Raw genomic sequence first — 20578 nt, forward strand, 5'->3', positions numbered from 1 at the left:
TCAGAAACCTAACAAACAGCTGGAAGATATGCAGTACAAAGGACTGGAGCTAGCCAAACTAAGCAACATGCAAAGATGTGCAAACTGGCTGCCCGAAAGAATCCAATTACATTGCAGGCAGAGTGTTCTGCAGCCACCCAGATCTGGTGGACCATAGAGCTCAGGGCTGAGGGCCCTTGGACACATCTAGCCAGTACAGAAGACTGTAGCTAGAGTTTTCCGCCTTGCCCACAGTCAGGACAAATCTTTGTCACCCGCCAGTCCCACAGTCGCTCAGACCCAACCAAGTAAACACAGAGACTTATATTGCTTACAAACTGTATGGCCGTGGCAGGCTTCTTGCTAACTGTTCTTATATCTTAAATTAATCCATTTCCATAAATCTATACCTTGCCACGTGGCTGGTGGCTTACCGGCGTCTTCACATGCTGCTGGTCATGGCGGCAGCTGGCAGTGTCTCTGCCTCAGCCTTCTGCTTCCCAGAATTCTCCTCTCTCCTTGTCCCACCTACTTCCTGCCTGGCCACTGGCCAATCAGTGTTTTATTTATTGACCAATCAGAGCAACAGATTTGACATACAGACCGTCCCACAGCACTTCCCCTTTCTTTTTTTTAAAAAGGAAGGTTTTAACTTTTACACATTTCCAAAGTCAGCTTGGTATATTTGGGAATTTGGGCGTAGCTTCTCTTACTACTTCCTGCTGGAGGGGGGCGCTGTATCTTATGGGGACACAAAGAAAATTTTAGGATCATGGAGTAGTCCGTGAGACTGTATCATCTGAGCCAATTGCCTTGAAATGATTCTGGATGTTGGGTCACCTGGGCCATGGTGTCATCGGCGACCTTGGAAGACCTTTCAGGTGGTCTTGGCTGGTCAAACCTGATGTATCTTAATCTAGAACAAATCCATAGCCTCTGGCTTTCTGTAGAAACAAAAACAGAGCCTCCTTTCCAAAGCAACATATCCTTACATCCAAATTTTGAAGTTAAGGTACCTTTAAAATATACATTTTGGCATAACTCAACAGCTTTTGCAATCAAATGTTTCTCTTCAGTTACGAATATCAAAGAGAACATAATCCAGATTCTCTGTGTGGTAGCCATCTTTATGTGGCTTATGCTTTATATTACCTTGAGCCTATTGCTTTAAACTGCAGCCTTCTAAGCCTGAAACGGCGCTGTGGCTGCTGGCTCCTCCCACTTCAGCTTTCCAACATGGCGGTGGTACGTTTTCCGCCAGCTCTGAGAGCCATCGTGGGTCTGTGCTTTTATCCAAGCAGCATGTAGCCCAGAAACCTCTTTTTGTTTTGTACTAGCAAAGGCTAAATCCACCATGCAGCTTAATGTGCCACTTGCAAAGGCCTCATTCCCGCCATACTGCAGACGGAGCTCGCACGCTAGGAACCCGCCAGTAGCTCAAACCGGCAGCTGCTGCTCATTTGAGAGAGACAATTAGGAAGCTGTTTTTAGCTCCGTTTTAGAATCTTTTCTCAGGTTTTAGGTAGAAACTCTTGCCAACACGTTGGGCGCCATTTGTAGCTAGAGTTTTCCGCCTTGCCCACAGTCAGGACAAATCTTTGTCACCCGCCAGTCCCACAGCCGCTCAGACCCAACCAAGTAAACACAGAGACTTATATTGCTTACAAACTGTATGGCCGTGGCAGGCTTCTTGCTAACTGTTCTTATATCTTAAATTAATCCATTTCCATAAATCTATACCTTGCCACGTGGCTGGTGGCTTACCGGCGTCTTCACATGCTGCTGGTCATGGCGGCAGCTGGCAGTGTCTCTGCCTCAGCCTTCTGCTTCCCAGAATTCTCCTCTCTCCTTGTCCCACCTACTTCCTGCCTGGCCACTGGCCAATCAGTGTTTTATTTATTGACCAATCAGAGCAACAGATTTGACATACAGACCGTCCCACAGCAGAAGACCAAGGAAGTGAGGGCCTCAGAGATGGTGACTTTCCCCAGCTTTCACAGCAAGAGTGTGTTAGGGACCAAACGAAGCCCCTGGAAAACCACAGTCCTACACTGCTAGCTCCCTGTCTCTATACCCTCTACAATCCAAGGGAAAACCTGAATGTGGTCAACCAGACCTTGCATCCCAACTATCCCATAATTGGGCAAAGGCATTTACTGGGAGGACAATTATCTTTAAAAAAAAAAAAAAAAATTTAAGGCCTGGGTTCCATCCCCAGAATGACATAAAAACTATATGTGGCTGTCCGTGCTTGAAAGCCCAACAGTTGGGAATAGAAACAGAGTCATCCTTGGCAATATAGCAAGATCAAGGCTAGCCTGGGCTACAAGAAACCATGCCGAAAGAGGCTGGGAAAGACCAAAGAGAACACACAGGATCCTCATCCTCATAGGATGTCTCCCCAGGAACTGAGGAGAGCCACAGTAAGATAACTTAAGGATGGCTAGGTAGCCCTGTTATCATACCCTGAACTTCTAAAAAATGAACTTAGGAGGACTATATGAGCTTTTAAGGATCTCCTGCTCAAAGACCCACAGCTATATAAAGAATGTCAAGTGACAACTTGGACCTTGAGATCTTAGTAGGAGCCCCGGCTTCAAGGAGAGACCCTGAGGCTGCCTGGGAGCTGTTTGAAAATAGCACCAAGTACTGTGCTGTTCGTTTCATTGAAACGTATCCACAGAGCTTAGGACAAGACCGGATGGACGTCCTGCAGATCGAGTGAAGCCAGCATCATAGGACCTTATGACATCGGAGGCTGTGGATTCTACTGTAAATAGAGCCATTGAAGAACTGGACACTAGAGAGTGAACTGAGCAGACAGACTTACATTCTGAATCAACCTCGCACATCTGTGTAGCGAGTTAGTGGATTGTGTCCAAGCGCTGCACTGTGTAAAGCTAGCCATTGGTCCTTCGGGAATCTTTTTGCACTTATTATTCATATTCAGGATAATAGTAAAAAGAATGCATTCCTGAGCCACGCAGAACTAGGCTTTATTCCCACCTGGCCTTGCTGCCTGGGTGGTTTTGAACAAATTATTTAAATAGGCCTGAGACGCCTAGCTCACGGCGTTTTAACGTGCTCGCGGATGCCTCAGAGATGAAGATGATGTGGGGGGAGGGGGATTTCTGATAACTATCCATTGTTTTACAAGATAGTTCCTCTTGGACTTTTTTGTGTGTATGGTACTGAGGACTGAACCCAAGATCTCATGCATGCTCAGCAAGTGCTCTACCACTCAGGTATATTCCCAGGCCTTCTTAAAATTCTACCAAAGGGGCTGGAGAGGTGGTTCAGTGGTTAAGAGCAATGGGTGCTCTTGTAGAGGACCTCAGTTTAATTCCTAGGACTCATATGGTAGCTCACAATCATCTGTGACTCCAGTTCTAGGCGATCTAACAACTTCTAAACCTCCAGGCACACACACGGTGCACAGACATGCGTGCAGGCTAAACACCTGTGCACACAAATAAAGTTAAAAAATAAAATTCTATCAGAGCATGTGCTACTAGTGTGTAGGAAAAAAAAATGACATTCTTCTTTTGTTAATGAAGAAGGCAAGGTAAACTAAGGTCAAGGCCAGCCTTGGATATGACTCAAACCACCCAGAAACAGTGCTGCAGAGAATTAAACTGAGCTGCAAGGGCCAGTATCATGAGAGAAAGCTTTGGTCACCATAGCAACCTTTTTAACCAAACACTGGAGATCTGCTGGCGTGTACAACACTAACGACATCTGGCCTTTCTATTATCCCCTCACAAGCAAAAAATAAGAGTGAAATGGGAAAGAAAATGCCCTGTGAAGTAATCTTTAGGCCAGCTATGCACCCGAGAGTCTCAGGTTTGTGCTGGCGCCTGTGGCCCAGCTTTTTAGAACTCTCAGGAGCCACGTCACTCTTTGAAGAGCCGGTCTTACTGTACATTGCCCGAGGGTACGTTTGTGCTGTGTTGCACATTCCCTAGGTAAGATAAGTACAAATACATCATCTGTCAGCTGCATGTGCAAAGCCCTGTGGGAGGTCCTGTAAGAAATGAGTGACAGCGGTTACATAGCAACGGGAAGGCAGGAGGAGTCACGGCGGCTGCTTCTATCACCTCCTGTGCTTCACGTATTCCGTTTACTAATTATTGGAGTCAGACTGATGCTGCCTCCAGCTGCATATTAGCACAGGCGAGGCCATCTTGCCTCCAACATCTGTTTTCCCATCAGTAGAGGGCAGCACTAAATTCAGCTGTTTCCCAAATGTGGTACATAGACCACCACTGTTCCAGACCCTTCCCTGAGGGTGGCAAAAGGACTCTCACCGTGCCTGTAAGCGGCCGGTGTTCTCAAGAGCCCCAGTCCACATCATAGATTTGCACCCCCAGCATGGGCTCTGAGCAGACACTGGTGGAGGACCGGAGCTCCTGAGCCTGTGGTCAGAAGAAGCTCTAGGGAAAGCTGTGTGTCAGTTTCAGAACTGGTCCAGAGGCAACTCTCAGAGCTGAAGACAGAGGCGAACCTCACCTCAGCTCCAGCAGTCCAGAATCTCCGTCTTTAAAGGGGCCAAGGTTCCCAAAGCCGTTAGTGCATAGGTGTCTAGGAAGGAAGACAGAGTAGGTAGCTCAGGAGATCCGACTCTGAGTTGTCATCGTGGGAATTTATCACAGACAGCCATAACGTCTGGAAGGAAAGAGCCCTATACAATGTCATTAGAAAATTGTAGCAGGGCTTAGCTCCCCTCAACTGTAAAAGAGAGCTACCTGGCCAGTGAAGACTTTATCATTGTGGTGTCCATCCTTAAAGCTGGCCAGAGCTGGGAGCTCTGGGAAGGAAAGTGAGAAGATGCCAGGTGGTTGCTGTAGTTAGTGGAGCCCCAAAAGAGACCCAGTAAAGCTTGGCCCTGGCTTCATCTTGTGACATGCCCACACCAAGGACTCAGGTGCTGACTCAGGTGTGGGACATCACAGTTCCCAAACAGATACAGTCTGGTCAGGTCTGGTCCTTTCTGACCCAGACACTCTGGCAAACATGATGTCTTGGAAAGAAATTTCTAGACCATTGCTAATGCTCCCAAAGCCTCTGCTTTTCCCAAGTGGCTTCAGACAACTCCATTCTGACTGTGACTCTCCTGACCTTCCACTCAAAGCATCCTGGGAGGTTTCTTCTTGTAGAAAAGCAGTGTCTCCTCTTTTTCTTTCTTTCTTTCTTTTTTTTTTTTTTTTTTTTTTTTTTTTTTTTTTTTTTTGGTTTTTCGAGACAGGGTTTCTCTGTGTAGCTTTGCGCCTTTCCTGGAATTCACTCTGTAGTCCAGGCTGCCTCGAACTCACAGAGATCCACCTGCCTCTGCCTCCTGAGTGCTGGGATTAAAGGCGTGCGCCACCACTGCCCAGCAAGCAGCGTCTCCTCTTGTCATGAGAGGTTAAGCATTTACAGAGAAAACACCTGCAGTGTGTAGGTTATGGTGTGTGCTAAAGACAGTAAGTAGAAAAATACCCAAGAAAGCACATAAAGAGTTGAGGCCAGAGTCACCTGGGAAGATGGACATATGATCTGAAAGATGGGGCACACAGGAGAGAAGAGCTTCTCTTGGCCTCATCTCCCATCCCTCACAAGCTTGCGGCTTGCTGGATCATCACAGGCCAAGTGTCAGGATTCTCTCTCTCTCTCTCTCTCTCTCTCTCTCTCTCTCTCTCTCTCTCTCACACACACACACACACACACACACACACACACACACACACACCTTGTTCCTTAAATTCTACAGCCTGACCCTCTGTGTTCCCCTTCTGGCCCTTCCTTGGGTCTGACGTGGGGAGCCGGGGCCTCTCTAGACATGCCTCCACCGAGCTAGAATTACAGGCTCTGTCTCAGTGTGGAGAGACATCGAGGCTGTGCTCTGTCCCAGCAGTGGATGAATGAACAGGAGGAGAAAAAGAAGGGCATGCTCAGAGAGGTGACCCCCACCAAGGCCTTCCTTGGAGGGAAAAAGATTCTGTGACATGTGGTAGACAGCCACAGAGGCTCCATGGCCTGAGAAGCTAAGGGAGGCCAGGAGCACACAGGGTAGCCATGGTCTGGCCTGCTGGGGGCATGGGAGGAGCTTATCAGGAACATGAAGGGAGTTCACACAGCTGGTGACATGCATAAGAGGCTGCCACGGGGCAGGTGTGGGGCCTGTCGCCTGGTGACAGAAGACAGAGGGCATAGCAGAGCTACTTCAGGCTGGCTTCAGGCTCTGTCCTCTCCAGAGTCTGGGGAGAGGACACAGGGGTCTCTCAGCATTGTCCTACTAGGTACCTAGGAAGCCACACATTAAAAAAAAAAAAAAAAGAAGAAGAAGAAGCCAAATTTGAGAGACATACCCGCTTAGCAATGAAATATCTCTGTTGAATTCCTTACAAGCACAGGTGTAGAGAGAGACCTGTGACCAGACCGGGGGTGGGGTGGCGGGGGAGAGGCAGCCTGGTGTGAAGGGCCTGGGAAAGGGACTTGTTTCTCAACCTCAGCGTCTTTCCAGGGAAGGGAATGCTGGTCACACTCTACAGGCCAGGCTAAGAGTAAATGTGGCGCCCTCCATAATGTTATGGTCCAGCTAGCGTCAGCCATCTTCCCTCTCCCTACCCAAGAAGGTGAAATGGGTTGTGTAAGGAAACAAATTGTGACAATCTGACCCAGCCATCCCAGGAAGTGTAATGGATTCAAAGAGACCAGTGGCTAATGTGGTATCAGGTCCCCGGGTCCGCAGCAGCCTGTCAGTGTGTCTTTTGTCCCTCACAGATTCAGCACCTGATGTCTTAAGGTGTCCATTCATGGTCCTTCTCTGATTCTCTTCCAGGGGCGCTGCATCAACTTCACCAGGGTGAAAAATACTCAGGCAGCCAAGTACCCCCTTAACAACACCTACCACCCCAGCTCCCCACCTCCTGCTCCTATCTACACGCCCCCACCCCCTGCTCCCCACTGCCCTCCCCCAGCCCCCAGTGCCCCCACTCCTCCAATCCCCTCCCCACCATCCACTCTCCCCCCTCCTCCTCAGGCCCACCCCCTAACAGGGCACCACCTCCCTCCCGACCTCCTCCAAGGCCTTCTGTCTAGAACCCAAAGTCTGTGCTCTGGGCTGCCTGAGAAACTCCAGGAGGAGGCTCCTCTGCTCTCAGAAAGATCTTCCCAGCCCAAGGTGGTGAGCGGTGACTGGCTTGGCACGATTTAAAAGCAAATCGTGGCGGGCAGAATGAAATGGAAATTTGGACTGCCTGAAGGCAAACGATGAGACAATTGCAGTCACGTTTCTAGCCTGTGACCTCTCACCTCTAGAAGAAGGTTCCAGAGATGGCTACACTGCCAAGATGCTCTCAACCAGATCATGCCCCATGGAGACCAGGAAGAAAGTAATTTCTGAGAATGGAATGCAGCATTGGATAAGAACTAACCTGGCTGAGATTCTAAGTGCCACCTTCCTCCATGACTTGACTCCTGACCCTTGAACTGGGAACCAGACCATCCTTATACCTGGGCACCGCCCAGCAACTCTGAAAGGTGTGGCGTCCCTAGAGTACATCAAGCAGGTATCCAGTGGGATCTGCAGGTTGTCTTAAAAAAAGAACGCATGCTCTGTTCTCCTTCCCAAACCTCCCCATTTCCCAGGAAGGAGGGAAGCAGCATTTGCAACGGGAAAGGTGTGTTGCTATGCTGAGAAGTTAGCAGAGTCGGTCCTTAGCACGGATGGAGTGTCGATGGGAGCCTCCAGCTGTTACTCTAGAGGTGGCTTCCTTCAGCCAGGCACAGTCCCTAAATCACCAAGCCTTATCATGTCAAAGGCAGCCTGCTAATGATTCACCTTGAACATCAAGGTTTGGTTTTGGCATAGATCAAAGCTGATCACATGGTCCCTTCCACATGAGATCACAAGGTCCTTCATCATCAGTACACCAGAGATTTCCAAGTCCACCTGAGAGACAGTAGTCCTGACTTGATAGGAAAACTATCCCCAGTTGATTCCCTCTGAAACAGGCCATTTTGTACAGAGGCAGGTATTTCTCCGTGGCCCTCCAGTCTACTCACAAATATTACCAGTTGTTAAGCAAGGGGAAAAACACCCTGTGTGTAACACAGAAAAGCTCTACCTGAAACCCCCACCCCATTCCTCCACATCATTCTGAAGCTGCCTTTAACAGCCTCACGTGAACCCTGGACATTGTCACCCAACCGTGAAAACAGAGGTCATTGTCAAAGGCAGTGTACAGCCCATCCAAAATCATGCTTCCACCCTCAGTTTTCCATGGACCCTGAAATTCCTGTCTCAGGCTCCTAAAACTCTAAACTCTTCCCTTGAACAAAAGATATAAAATAAATACAAGCTTTTGGGCATTGGGCTGTGGTCTACAAAGATCCCTTAAGAACTCAAGTTAGCCTCATTCTTTCAGTTTGTTTAGTACAGAGGCATCAGGTGTGGTGCATTCCATAGGCACCAATTCTTGTTCCCAAGGCAGACATTATTAATCAGTCTCAGCACTACTTCTCAGTTTAGCCCAATGATATTTTCCCCTAATACTTCCAACCACAGCTCTAATGGCCTGTCAGTCATCAGTTAGAATTGACAGAGATAAACACTATTTCCAATACCTTAGAAAAGCAGAGGAGAATGAGGGAGCCACCAGCATAAAAGGTACTGTCTGGGGAAAATCGACCTAGGAGTGCCCAAGTCCATGATCATGATGTCCCAAGTGTACCCAGACCTCACCCTCCTCCCTGTGGTTGCCATTCCCTGCTTTTCAGGACTTAGGAAAGCGACCTCCCTCCCTCCTACTGTGCCCTGCGCTGTTCACTTTTAGAACAAAGCTTCTTTAGTGTAGTCCCTCGTTAACAAGGGCCAGAATGTCTCAGCCACCTGTGGTGACATTGCTGGGCCCCAGAAAACCATTCCTAGGAGAATGGGCTCCGGAGACTCGCAGCTTGCGGACCTACGAGGAGCCCCCAAGGCCACTGTTTTGACCGCTGGCGGTGCAAAACAGGCCACCCCCCACCACGGCTGCACGGTTGTGTGGCCACAAGAAAGTCCGAACCAAGATGCTGGCGTTGCTGTTCAACAAAAGTGGGCTCCGGGGAAGGCGGCAGGCTCCCAAGAGCAGGCCACCCTGAGCCCTGTGCAGTTTTCCAAGAGGTCGTGGCGAAGTGTCTGAGGAATAAGGAATGTTGATACGTGGTGATTCTGAGAAGAATTTGCAAGGTTTGACCTTAGAATTGACCCAATATGTCTTCCCTGGTCATTCAGAATTATGGTTAGAAGTTTCTAGAAAATGAACAAGGTTACTACCTTTCATAGTAGGCTACTCTGGGCAGGAGAAGTCTGCCTGGTTTCCAAAGTCCATCGGTCCTGTGTCATTCCCTGTAAGTGACAGGAGATGGTGGTTGTAATTAGGAAACTGCACGTGTTATTTGTTTGGCCCCTTGTTATTGTCCTTATGAAGTTTTTTTTTTATATAAAAGCCAAATTGTGTTGTATATATTCATATTCCACGTGACAGATGGAAGCACGTCCTATAGGTGTGAATAAAAAGGACAGTTGTAGTAAATTATTAAAGCCAGTGATATTTCACGGCAGGTCACTCTACCAAGCTGTGCTTGTTCGTTCCCCATGACCATAATGCTTTACTGTACAAATAGTTACTGAACTGACGACGCCCTGTTTACACATCAGTGACAGCCTTGCTGAGAACTGCAGTCAGTCCCTCTGCTGACGCTCGCTCGCTCGCTCGCTCGCAACAAGGTCCTGCCTGGAGCTTGGTGTACACTTCTGTGAAACAGAAGAGCTGTCTTTCCCCAGCACCAGGGACAAAGCCACCCATAAACAAATGGAAAGTCTTGGCTCTCTAGCCAGGGGTGGGGGGTCTCACTAGAACCCTTAGGAGGAGCCGAAATGATCTGCACTTGCCACCTGCACACAATGCGATGGTGGAAAATCCATCAAAGAACAACCGTAAGATACTGACCAGCAGTTCAGGAGCAGAAGGAATTAATGCTGTGTAAAATGGGTGGAATTTGTTTCCTAGCCATATAAAGCCTGCTCATACTCACCAGGAGGAAGGGAAGGGAGCGTTCTGGTCAGCTGTCGTCTTAGTTATCTGAGTCTGGCTACATTATCATGCTTGGAGAACCAATTTAAAAGAATTAGAATATGATTTCTGAATGCGCGTAACATTAAACTCTTCTCTTTTTCTATGATAATTTAGTTATGGATGTTCAGCATCTCTGAGTCATTGTTATGAACGATCTGTCATCACTGTACCATGCTGTAGGAGACTGGGCTGAACCTGTACAATGGTATACCCTGGAAGTTGCTTTTTTTTTTTTTTAAATAATGATAATAAATACCTAAAATCAGCTATCGGACTTGTTGTTTGTGTGCTTGTCATAAAAAGAAAGTACACGTTTTTCAAGTGCTTACCCTGGGGTCACAAGAAAATCTCGAGCAGGCTCGTGAGACGGCTCCGCTGGTGACGGGGCTTGCTGCCAAGCCTGACAGCATGAGTTCAAGTCCCGGGACCCACGTGGTAAAAGGAGAGAACTCACTCCTAAAAGCTGTCCTCGGACCTCCACGCGCACACTAAAGCACACAGTCACCCACATACATGCACACACAGACACAAAATAAGTGTAAAATACTTTAAACAAAATAGCTATCATTCTGTACACTGAAATACATTTTTCTTCAGATGATTTTCTATCCACTAAAATCTTTACTGCTTTCTTTAGCTCTAAGATTCAAGGTGGTCTTCATTTCTAGCAATGATTCCAAACTTAAAAATGAAATCTTGGTAAATGAAAAATAAAAAGTGAAGACAGAGAAATGCAGACAGAAAACACATACTGAGGCAGAGACAGGAGGATTGCTGTGAGTTGATGACTAGCCTGGGCTATATAGTCAATGCCTGTCTAAAATAAACAAACAGAAATACTGTGTTGGTGTTGTGAGTTGAGTCTGAAATAATCCCCTTGGGCTTCTGTATTTGAATACCCAGTACTCCAAGGTTGGGGAGGGGGGGCTCCCAGACCTTCAGGAGGTGGGGCCTAAGGGCAGAGATGAGTCAGAACCCCAAGGACTGAGGGTTCAGGCAGTAGCCACCACATTCCTAGCACTGTGGGTTCCCTCGGGCAGCCTTCCTCGCCATGCTGGATTACTCCCGATGTGACTACACCCACTCTCCCTCACCTGCTCCTGCCAGACACTTGGCCTCAGAGGGAAAGTAACAATATAACCAGTGAAGACTGGTTTGCTTGCTGAGGCAGACAGGAAGTGAGTTCTCACAGAGCAGCTGGCCGGGAAACACTGCCATGACTCCATGTCCATCACAGAATAGGTCACGGTTGTTACCCTGTCTCTGCTCACAATCCCACTGGTGCTGTTCCCCCAACCCTCCCAATGGAGCTGCTTGCATTAAGGGAGACAGTCTTTCCTAGTTCTTTGGTTTATTTCTTATGACTTCAGTAGGTCTAAATTCATCTTAATCAGAATAAGAACATCTGTAAGCATAACCAGGCCACCATTTTTTCCAGGTTTTCATTAATATTCACTTTAAAGTTTTGGGTTATGTATGCATTTTTAATTACATCCTTAATACAAAATCTGAGATAATTAACTAGTGATTTGAAAGAAAAAAGAAAAGCTGGAGTCCTATCTTACTCCTTACACAAACATTGATTCTAATTGTCTTATACTGGAAAATGGGGTGGGAGAGATGGTCAGCAGTTAAGATCTCCTGCTGCTCTTCCAGAGGATCTGAGTTCAGTTCTTAGCACCCATGTCAGGGGATCCACAAGCCCCTATGACTCCAGCTCTAGTGAGATCTAACGCCCTCTTCTGTCCTCTGAGAGAACTGCACTCACATGCTCATATACACAGATGTGTGTGTGTGTGTGTGTGTGTGTGTGTGTGTGTGTGCGTGCATAAACATAAAGGCAATGAAGTAAATCTTTTTTAAATGGAAAAAATGTCTTCTGTATGGTATAAAGAATTTTAAAATTTTACATTCCGCTTGCATGACCTGTCAACTTTCTCCTGAAACCGCTTCTAACTCTCTGAGTGGTGTCACCATGCATTGAGTTGAACAAGCAAAGAATCAAGACAGGAGTGAGACTGTGGACCAGCTGCTGACTGTGAACAAGAGCCTGAGTCCCATGGGTGCTTACCACTAGATCCCATCTCAACCTGTCTTAGTTAAGGTTTCATTTGCTGTGATAAAACACCATGACCAAAAGCATCTTGGGGAGGAAAGGGTATTTCATTTTACCCCTCCTCATCAGAGTCCATCATCAAAGGAAGTCAGGACAAGGACCTGGGAGCAGGAACTGAAGCAGAAGCCGTGAGGAATACTGCTTACTGGCTTGCTGAAGTTGGCTTGCTCAGAGTGCTTGCTTATACCTACCTGCCCAGAGGTGGCACTGCACCCTATATGCTGGGGCCTCTCACATCAATCATTAATCAAGAAAATGCACTATAGACTTGTTACAGACAAATCTATGGAAGCATGCGCTCAGTTGAGATTGCCTCTAGCTTGTGTCAAGTTGACAAAAAAGTTAGCCAGCACACTGCCTTTTGAAGTATTTGTGCTCAGGTATAAAACAATGAGAATACTGTAATATATACATTATAATATAAATAAAATATACAAATACTTCCTGTTGTTGTGATAGAATACCCAGATAAAAAAGCAACGTAGGAGAGAAAGAATTGATTTTGGCTTGTAGTTCCAGTGGCCATGCAGTTCATCACGGTGGGGAAGGCAGCAGAAGCATGGGCTAGCTAGAAGTGAGGAAGCAGAGAGATCACACTTCCTCTGCACACTGGAACAGGAAGTGGGGGCCAGGCTACAAAACCTCAAAGCCCACCCCCAGTGGTGCACTTCCTCTAGCAAGGCTCCACTTCCCAAAGGTTCCAAAACTCCCCCAGACAGCGCCACCAGCTAGGGACAAGTGTTCAAACCCCTGAGCCCATGAGGGACATTTCTCCCTCAAACCACCACGTGCGACATACAGGCAGGGTTGGCATACACCAAACATGTGGTTTTTATTTTGACGATTGCACTGTGATCATTGGAACCACCACAGCTCATGCCAAAGCTAACCACATCTAAGAAGTCTTGTGCTTCCATCCCATGTGACCTGACTCCTCTCTTGTCCCCTCAACATTCATATGGCCACAGAATTAGAGGTGCTGTCTTCTCTGCTTGGTAGGACATGTTATTTTAATATTTGGAAGTCAAAATTGCAACATTTTTCACCATTTCTCAAGTGCCACTCCATGGCATTCTGGTAGAGTAGTGGCAGCAGTCCACATGGCTTTGCTCGTCAGTAGAGAACGGCAAACAAAGCTCCTTTGAAAGCTGCCCAGTTAACGAGGCAGTCAGGACTTCCAACACATCTTTAGTGGGGAATTTACTGTAAACATTAAAATAGGAGGAACTCATAAAAGGTGTTTTCCCTCATATACCCATGTGCATTTTTGCAAAAGGTTTTTAAAAGCATGGGAATTGTTAGCTGTGTGTGCCACAAGGGCAGAAAACGTGCTTTCTTCTAATAGAGAAAGTCCTAAAATGAGGGACTTGTCAATTACTCACGCTTCAGTCCTGCCCAAAATTTTCACCCTGAGAGAACCACAGTCTATTCTGCCCCCCTTCACAGTCTTTTAGATGCAAACATATTGACACCCCCATCTCTGGATGCCACCCCAACTCTGCAGGACTCAGTTTATGGGCTTTTGCTTAGCTTTATTCTTGATGTTATTTACAGGAACCAATCAATGCTATAAAAGACTGGGGGCTAGAATGATGGCTTCCTGCTCTTGCAGAGCACCAGAGTTTAGTTCTCAGCATCCATGTCAGGCAGTTCACAACTGCCAGGGGATCTGACGCCCGCTTCTGAAGTCCTTGGGCATGTGGATGCATGTGTACATATCACACACACACACACACACACACACACACACAGGCACATGTCAAACACACAGATATACTGGAAATAAAATTCCTTTTTTAAAATTCCTTTTTTAAACAGGAATTAATGATAGTCTTATGTTTCCAGCCATGCTTTCATGTAGATAAGGATTTCAAGCAAATCCTGAGTGGTCCGAATCTAGAAGACAGAGTTAAACCACTCCATGATCCATCATCACCTTGGAGACTGGCTTCTGCCTGGGCTCCACTGTGTTCCATTCCCCAGGTTCCCGACGACTGCAAAGACTGCAGACCTCAGACATCCAGGGGACGTAGCAGGGGAGTAGCCCAGGCTGCAGTTCTCTGTCCAGCATGAGAGGTTTCCTTTCTCACTTCAAACTGGCGTGTTTGCTGCAAACAATCCTCCTAATGCCAAACCCTGGGCTGTCTTCTTCCCTCCAGACAAGAGCTGGTGCAAGGAACAGTCCTCGGCCATGTCTAGCGTCTCATCTGGCTCAGTGCTGTGATCACATGGGGATCGGAGATAAGGGAGAATCCCTCTCTCTGCTGCATCGAAAGCTCCAGATGCATTCAAGCTGCTGCAAAAGAAGATTTCTTCTAATTAGCAATAACTGTGTCCATTAGCAAACCATCCTGTGGATGCGGTCTCATCATCTTGCCTCCCAGGAAGGAGCAAGGAAAGGGTAGAAAGGAGTTGGTTTGTTTGTGCTAAAGTGGGAATTTAGAGGAGGCTGGGGCCTGAGGTAGAGAGAACCTGACATCAATCACCCCAACTGTCCCCACTGTCAACAGCCTTCACGAGCCTGGTATGTTTATTATCCTTGACTTGGTGTCGCTGCCTTATTGTATACTAATGTCCACAGTTAGAGTTTGCCCTGCTTTCTACAGTTCTGTGGAACACGTGAGTGCTCTGGGATGCACACATCCACCAGAAGCCATATGATGATAAATAGAATAGTTGCATTGCTCTAAGCAGCACCCATGCTTCGCCTGTTTTTACTTCTTCCCCTCCTCCAAACCTCATCCCTGTGTATAAGAATTCTCCAAAGGGACAGAATCCATATGCATGCAAATCTGCATCCTATAGAGATCAGACAGGGATAAATTTCAAACAGATATGTGTAGACAAATTTGTTCAAGCCCCATGTTGGGTGCCAATTGTAGACAAATTTCAAAACAGTTTTATTAAATAAGAAACACAGCCAAATACAGGAGTGAAAGCTGTAGAGATGAGAGTGATAGCCACCAACTAACCTTAGTTTACCTCATTGCCATAGCTTCCCAAGAGAATCAAACCAGCTTCTTCCTGTCTAACCTGCACCTTGATTGCCTTGCTGTTCTGTCTTCTCATTGGCTCTTAGCCCAGCCACCTCACTTCCTCATCACTGCCTGTCTATGCAGACCTCCAGGTCTCTATGGTAGGTATTGGGATTAAAGTCATGTGTCACCACACTTGGCTGTGTCCTTGAACACACAGAGACTCTGCCTGTCATGTGATTGGATTAAGGGCGTGTGCTACCACCACCTGACTTCTGTTTATGGCTGGCTGTGTCCTCTGATCTCCAGGCAAACTTTATTTATTAACATACAAATAAAATATCACCACATTTCAGCACAGATAAAATATCACCACAGGTATATGTTTGCTACAAACAATCCTTCCTAATGCCAAATCCTGGATTGTCTTCTTCCCTCCGGACAGAAGTTTAAGAACTGCATTCGTGTGATCTATGATGACTGAGAAATCCGTCTGTCTTAGGGTTTCTATTGCTGTTCAGGGACACCATGAGCAGGCAAACTTATAAAGGAAACATTTCATTGTGGTGGCAGCTTACAGTTTCAGAGGTTCAGTCATTATCATGGTGGGGAACATGATGGCATGCAGGCAGACATGGTGCTGGAGAAGGAGCTGCTACATGTTGATAGGCAGGCAACTGGAAATGGACCATGACACTGGACGGCATCTTGAGCATAGGAAACCTTAAAATCGCCTCACACACTTCCTCCAACAAGGCCTTATCTACTCCAACAAAGCCACACTTCCTAATAATGACACTCCCTATGAGCTTTTGAGGGTCAATTATATTCAAACTACCACACCATCAGCATGAAGGCTTCGGAGCCTGACACAGTGGAGGCCTCAGAACCAGGGAAGACAAAGGTAGAGCTCTCAGTTCAAGGTCAAAAGTCTGAGAACCTGGAGAGGCTGTGGTAAGTCCTGCAGTCCAAATACTGGGGCGCCTGTGGGGTAATTGCTGCTGAGTAGTGTGGGGTACTCCTGCTGAGTACCAGGGGGAAAGGGAGCACGTTCAACACAGGGAGACTCGTGGCTTCAGGTCTATAGCAAGTGCACAAGAAAGGCCATCCTGGCTTGAGGAACAAAGCTCAGATCCTACAGGGGTAAGAATCTGAGCACTCCATCAGGCTGTTAGACAAGTCAAGGATGTCAGCTTCAAGTGAGAAGCTAGCCGAAGACAAGGATGACCAAGATCCACACCAGCTTCCGCTTCGGCTACCGCAACAATGGTTGAGTGCATTCCACCAGTGATTTCTCACATACGTTCCCAGAAATGAGACGAATTAGAACCTGGAAATAGAATACTCAGATTCGAAGGTGTGACACCAAAGGCAGCTGAGGCCGGGTGGGTGATCTGCTCAGGACCCCTCTGCAAGGTCAGCACCTCGTTCCCAGGCTGCAGGGATATCAGGGCTAATGACTCCTAGCTGAGTCCCTTCGGAGACAACTCCCTCCCCACCACAGAGAATTCCTTAGTGACATTCCATCCAGGAAGACAGACAAAAACCACAGACTGGCCAGTAGAGTGCCACAAAGACCTCCCCCTTGCCTCAACTTCAGAATGTTCTGAAAGATTCCCAGCCCTGGAATTCCCCTGCATCAGCCAAGGCCTCTTGTACCTATATTGTACATCTACTGCCCACTGCTTGTTCATCCCAACAACCTAACAAATTACATACCAGCCATATTTTAAAAACTGAAAATATAATAAAATTGTTTATTTGAGTGAATATGCCAAGTCTTTATCATTTCAGTATATACTCAATATTTTTTTTTTTCGAGACAGGGTTTCTCTGTGTAGCTTTGCGCTTTCCTTGGACTCACTTGGTAGCCCACGCTGCCTTGAACTCACAGAGATCGCCTGCTCTGCTCCGAGTGCTGGGATTAAAGGCGTGCGCCACCACCGCCCGGCTATACTCAATATTTTAAAACAAATTTAAAAGAGACAGCCTAATTATTTTCTATTAAATCCTCACAGCCCACTGGATGTTTTTTATTTACAGTGTTTCAGTGCCTGCTAGATGCATTTCATAGACTCCAGAACCACATGTGGCCAGCAGCTACCACATTACACAACACAGTGTCATAAGACACACACTTTTCAACATCAATCAATGTTGACTATTTTTTTCCAGATTTTGTACTAATTTACACTTTGGTGGAAGCCTTTGAGAATACTGTTATCCACACCCTAGACAAAACATGGCTTCACTCAGAACCTTTGAGCTCTGGGTAGGGGTGGGATGGAAGCAAAGGCGGAAAGAAAAACATCTAGAAAATATTGCAGAAGCCAAATGACTGAAAAATGGCTGAAAGAATAAACAACACTGGGACAGCCTGCATTTCAACCAAACTTGTAAGGACTTCTCTCATTCTCTTGACTGTGTCAAATACCTGGTGGGTTGCCATATTTAGGGTTACTATTGCTGTAATGAAACACTGTAACCAAAGCAAGTTGGGGGAAATGGCTTATTTGGCTTACACTTCCACAGCACTGTTTACTATTAAAGGAAGTCAGAATAGGAACTCAAGCAGGGCTGGAGCTTGGAGGCAGGAGCTGATGCAGAGGCCATGGAGGGGCGCTGCTTACTGGCTTGCTCCTCATGGCTTGTTCAGTCTGCTTTCTTATAGAATCCAGGACCACCTGCCCAAGGATGGCACCACCACATGGAGTTGAGCACACCATCATCAATCAATAGTTTAAAAAATGCCCTAACAGCCCAATCCTTTGGAGACATTTCTTATTTGAGGTTCTCTCCTCAAATGAGGAGAGACTTTAGCTTTGTGTCAAGTCAACATAAAACTATCCAGTATAACAATTTCTACACTTATGAACATGGTCATCGCAAATATGATGTCTGAGAAGTAGTCTGTGATTTCAAACACTCGGTGAAGATCATAAGAGCTGGGGACTGGAGAGGTGGCTCAGTGGTTAAGAGCACTGACAGCTCTTCCAGAGGACCTGGGTTCAATTCCTAGCACCCACATGGCAGCTCACAATTGTCTGTAACTCCAGTTCCAAGGGATCTGACACCTTCATGCCACTGTACATAAAATAAAATTAAATAAATTAAAGAAAAAGATCATAGATGCTATGGAAGATCATAGGTGCCATGGTGGGAAAGAGGGAAGACTCTGTGACACTGTGAGGAACATAATGGAGCAATTGGCAAAGCTTAGATGAGGTCTGGAGATTCGATATCCATCTAATGGTCTTTATCACTGTTGTGTATTTATGTGGGAGAATGCACCTCTCTGAGGGTTCCACACACATTCTTAGAGAGAGCTGTAGACATGTATGGATGAAGCTGGGGCTGGAGAGATGCAGGAGGATGCAGATGCTAATGGGATGGGGAAAGTTGGAGCAGCCACGTGGGTAGCTTGCTCAGAGCAGCTGGATTGAAGAATTAGAACTGTGGGCTTGAGCTGTGAACCAAGCAAACAGAGGTGGGGGGGCTAGGCAGCAATAGGGTATAGACAGCAGGGCCAGCAACGCCTGGTCCTTAACACCTAACCTACCAAATCACGAAGCTTTGCTGACTGCAGGCAGCAGACCAGCAGAAGCCTGGGAAAACAGTCTTCATGTAATGGTGTCTGGGACAGGCAGGGACCCCGGCTGTTCAGTTTGCAACGTCAACATTGCGCTTGAAACAACAGAGCAGACCGTTAAATGGGAACTCATCTGATGTAAGACTGGAGGTCCTGGCAGCAGGTACTGGTATAATACCTTCAGACCCACACTACCCAATACAACCTCACTGGCTGCATGTGTCTCTTCTCATTTAAATGTGTAAAATTTAAAATCAGTCCCTCAGTCACTAGTCGCCACACATATAGCAAGTGACCACTGATAACTGTGCTCATAGTACAGACTGAGACATTTCTATCACTGCCAACAATTCTAGACTTTCCACAATTCTACAGAAAACACTGGACATCATGTTTGAAAAGGACATTTAACTATCTTAACACTTTGCAGATGTAAACCATGTTGTCCTCAGAGGGTCCTTGAAGGCTCAGAGTCATCTAGATAAATCCCAAAAAAAATCAATCAGCCCACGCGGCTGAGACCTCCATGCAGGAGAAGTCAGGTCCCTGGGTATCTGTGTCAGTGTGGAGCCCCGTTGGGGTTTACTAAGAAGACACTTTAACAGCGACTCAATAAGGGTGCCAACAGAGGGAGAAGCTCTTGGGGGAAGAAGCAAACACACCAGAGTTGAGTATGGGCTTCTCATGAGAGAAGCCGTTCACACAGCCGCTACCATCATCTCAGTGTTCAGTAGAACTGGCCAGTTGACTGATCAGCTCCTTGGGTTTTCACTGAAGAAAGATGTGTTGTTGTTAGCAATTGAATCTCTTTTTTCACAATCATTGACCTGTTAAGACTTTCTCCTCATTCCATTTTGATAAGATCCAAGTCAGAAAACCGCCCTTGTCTTTGAGGTTATCCAGTTTATTTGGTGTATAATTCATCCATGATAATTAATGTTATCCTTTTTTGCTCCTGAGACTTCTATGTTTCTTAGTTGGTCTAACTAAAGGTTTGTTGACCTTGAAAAAAAAACAATTTAGCTGGGTGTGGTGGCACCCACCTTGCATCCCAGCACTTGGGAGGCAGAGGCAGAAGGAGCTCTGTGAGTTCAAGGCCAACCTGGTCTACAAATGAGTTCCAATGCAGCCAGGGCTGATTTAGTGAAACTGTGTCTCAAAAAACAAGACAGAAAAAAAAACTTAAAGAGAAAGGGGGCAGAGGTGTGGAGAGACTGAACATCAATGCTATACCAGAAGCCAAAGAACTCATTGCTGATAAAGATGGCTGTAGGTTTTTATTTCATAGTCCTTGATTCATGGAAAATATCAGGCAAAACATGAGAAACAGCCTTCCACAAAACCCAAACATCCCACTTCCTGTTGGGTTCAATACCAGGAAAGTTCTTTGTGCCAAATGGGAGTGCTTTCATCGAGGAGAAAGCCGGGTAGAGAGAGCCTCGGGAGCAAGGCAAGCTGTGGCGTCCTATGGGACTTCTGTTGGAGCTGTGTGTTTCATCCCCTCCAGCCACCCCACCTCTGCACTGTGGAAAATAGTGCTCACAGTTTATCCATTACACAGAATGGTTTGGCAGGAGTAATTCTTGACCAAGACAGCTTCCAATAATAAAGCCTGTAATATTATCCACGGAAGTGAGGAAATTAACCTAAACATCCATACTCAGAACTAAAAAGTTGGAGCGTTGACTCATGCAGACAGAGAGAACCGTGAGACACGGAACCTTCCAGAGCCTGTGACCAGAGCTGACAAAGGTTGATGGCTCGGCACAAGCTGAAGGTGACACCACCTACATCACTGGGGTAGAGACCAGAAATAAAC

The 20578-nt window shown here is 46.7% G+C and overlaps 1 protein-coding gene across 1 annotated transcript in view; it reads left to right on the plus strand.

The window, feature by feature from the left end:
• The window catches only part of Antxr1 (ANTXR cell adhesion molecule 1), a 200140-nt gene extending 189790 nt beyond the window's left edge, over window positions 1-10350 (plus strand). Inside the window, 2 exon segments of the mRNA XM_028853686.2 lie at window positions 6800-6998; window positions 7001-10350. Coding sequence (XP_028709519.1) covers window positions 6800-6998; window positions 7001-7059 — 258 coding nt within the window. The 3' untranslated portion in view covers window positions 7060-10350.
• The last annotated feature ends 10228 nt before the right edge of the window (window positions 10351-20578 follow it).

The sequence above is a fragment of the Peromyscus leucopus genome, chromosome 3, assembly GCF_004664715.2.
Source record: "Peromyscus leucopus breed LL Stock chromosome 3, UCI_PerLeu_2.1, whole genome shotgun sequence".
Lineage (NCBI taxonomy): Eukaryota > Metazoa > Chordata > Mammalia > Rodentia > Cricetidae > Peromyscus > Peromyscus leucopus.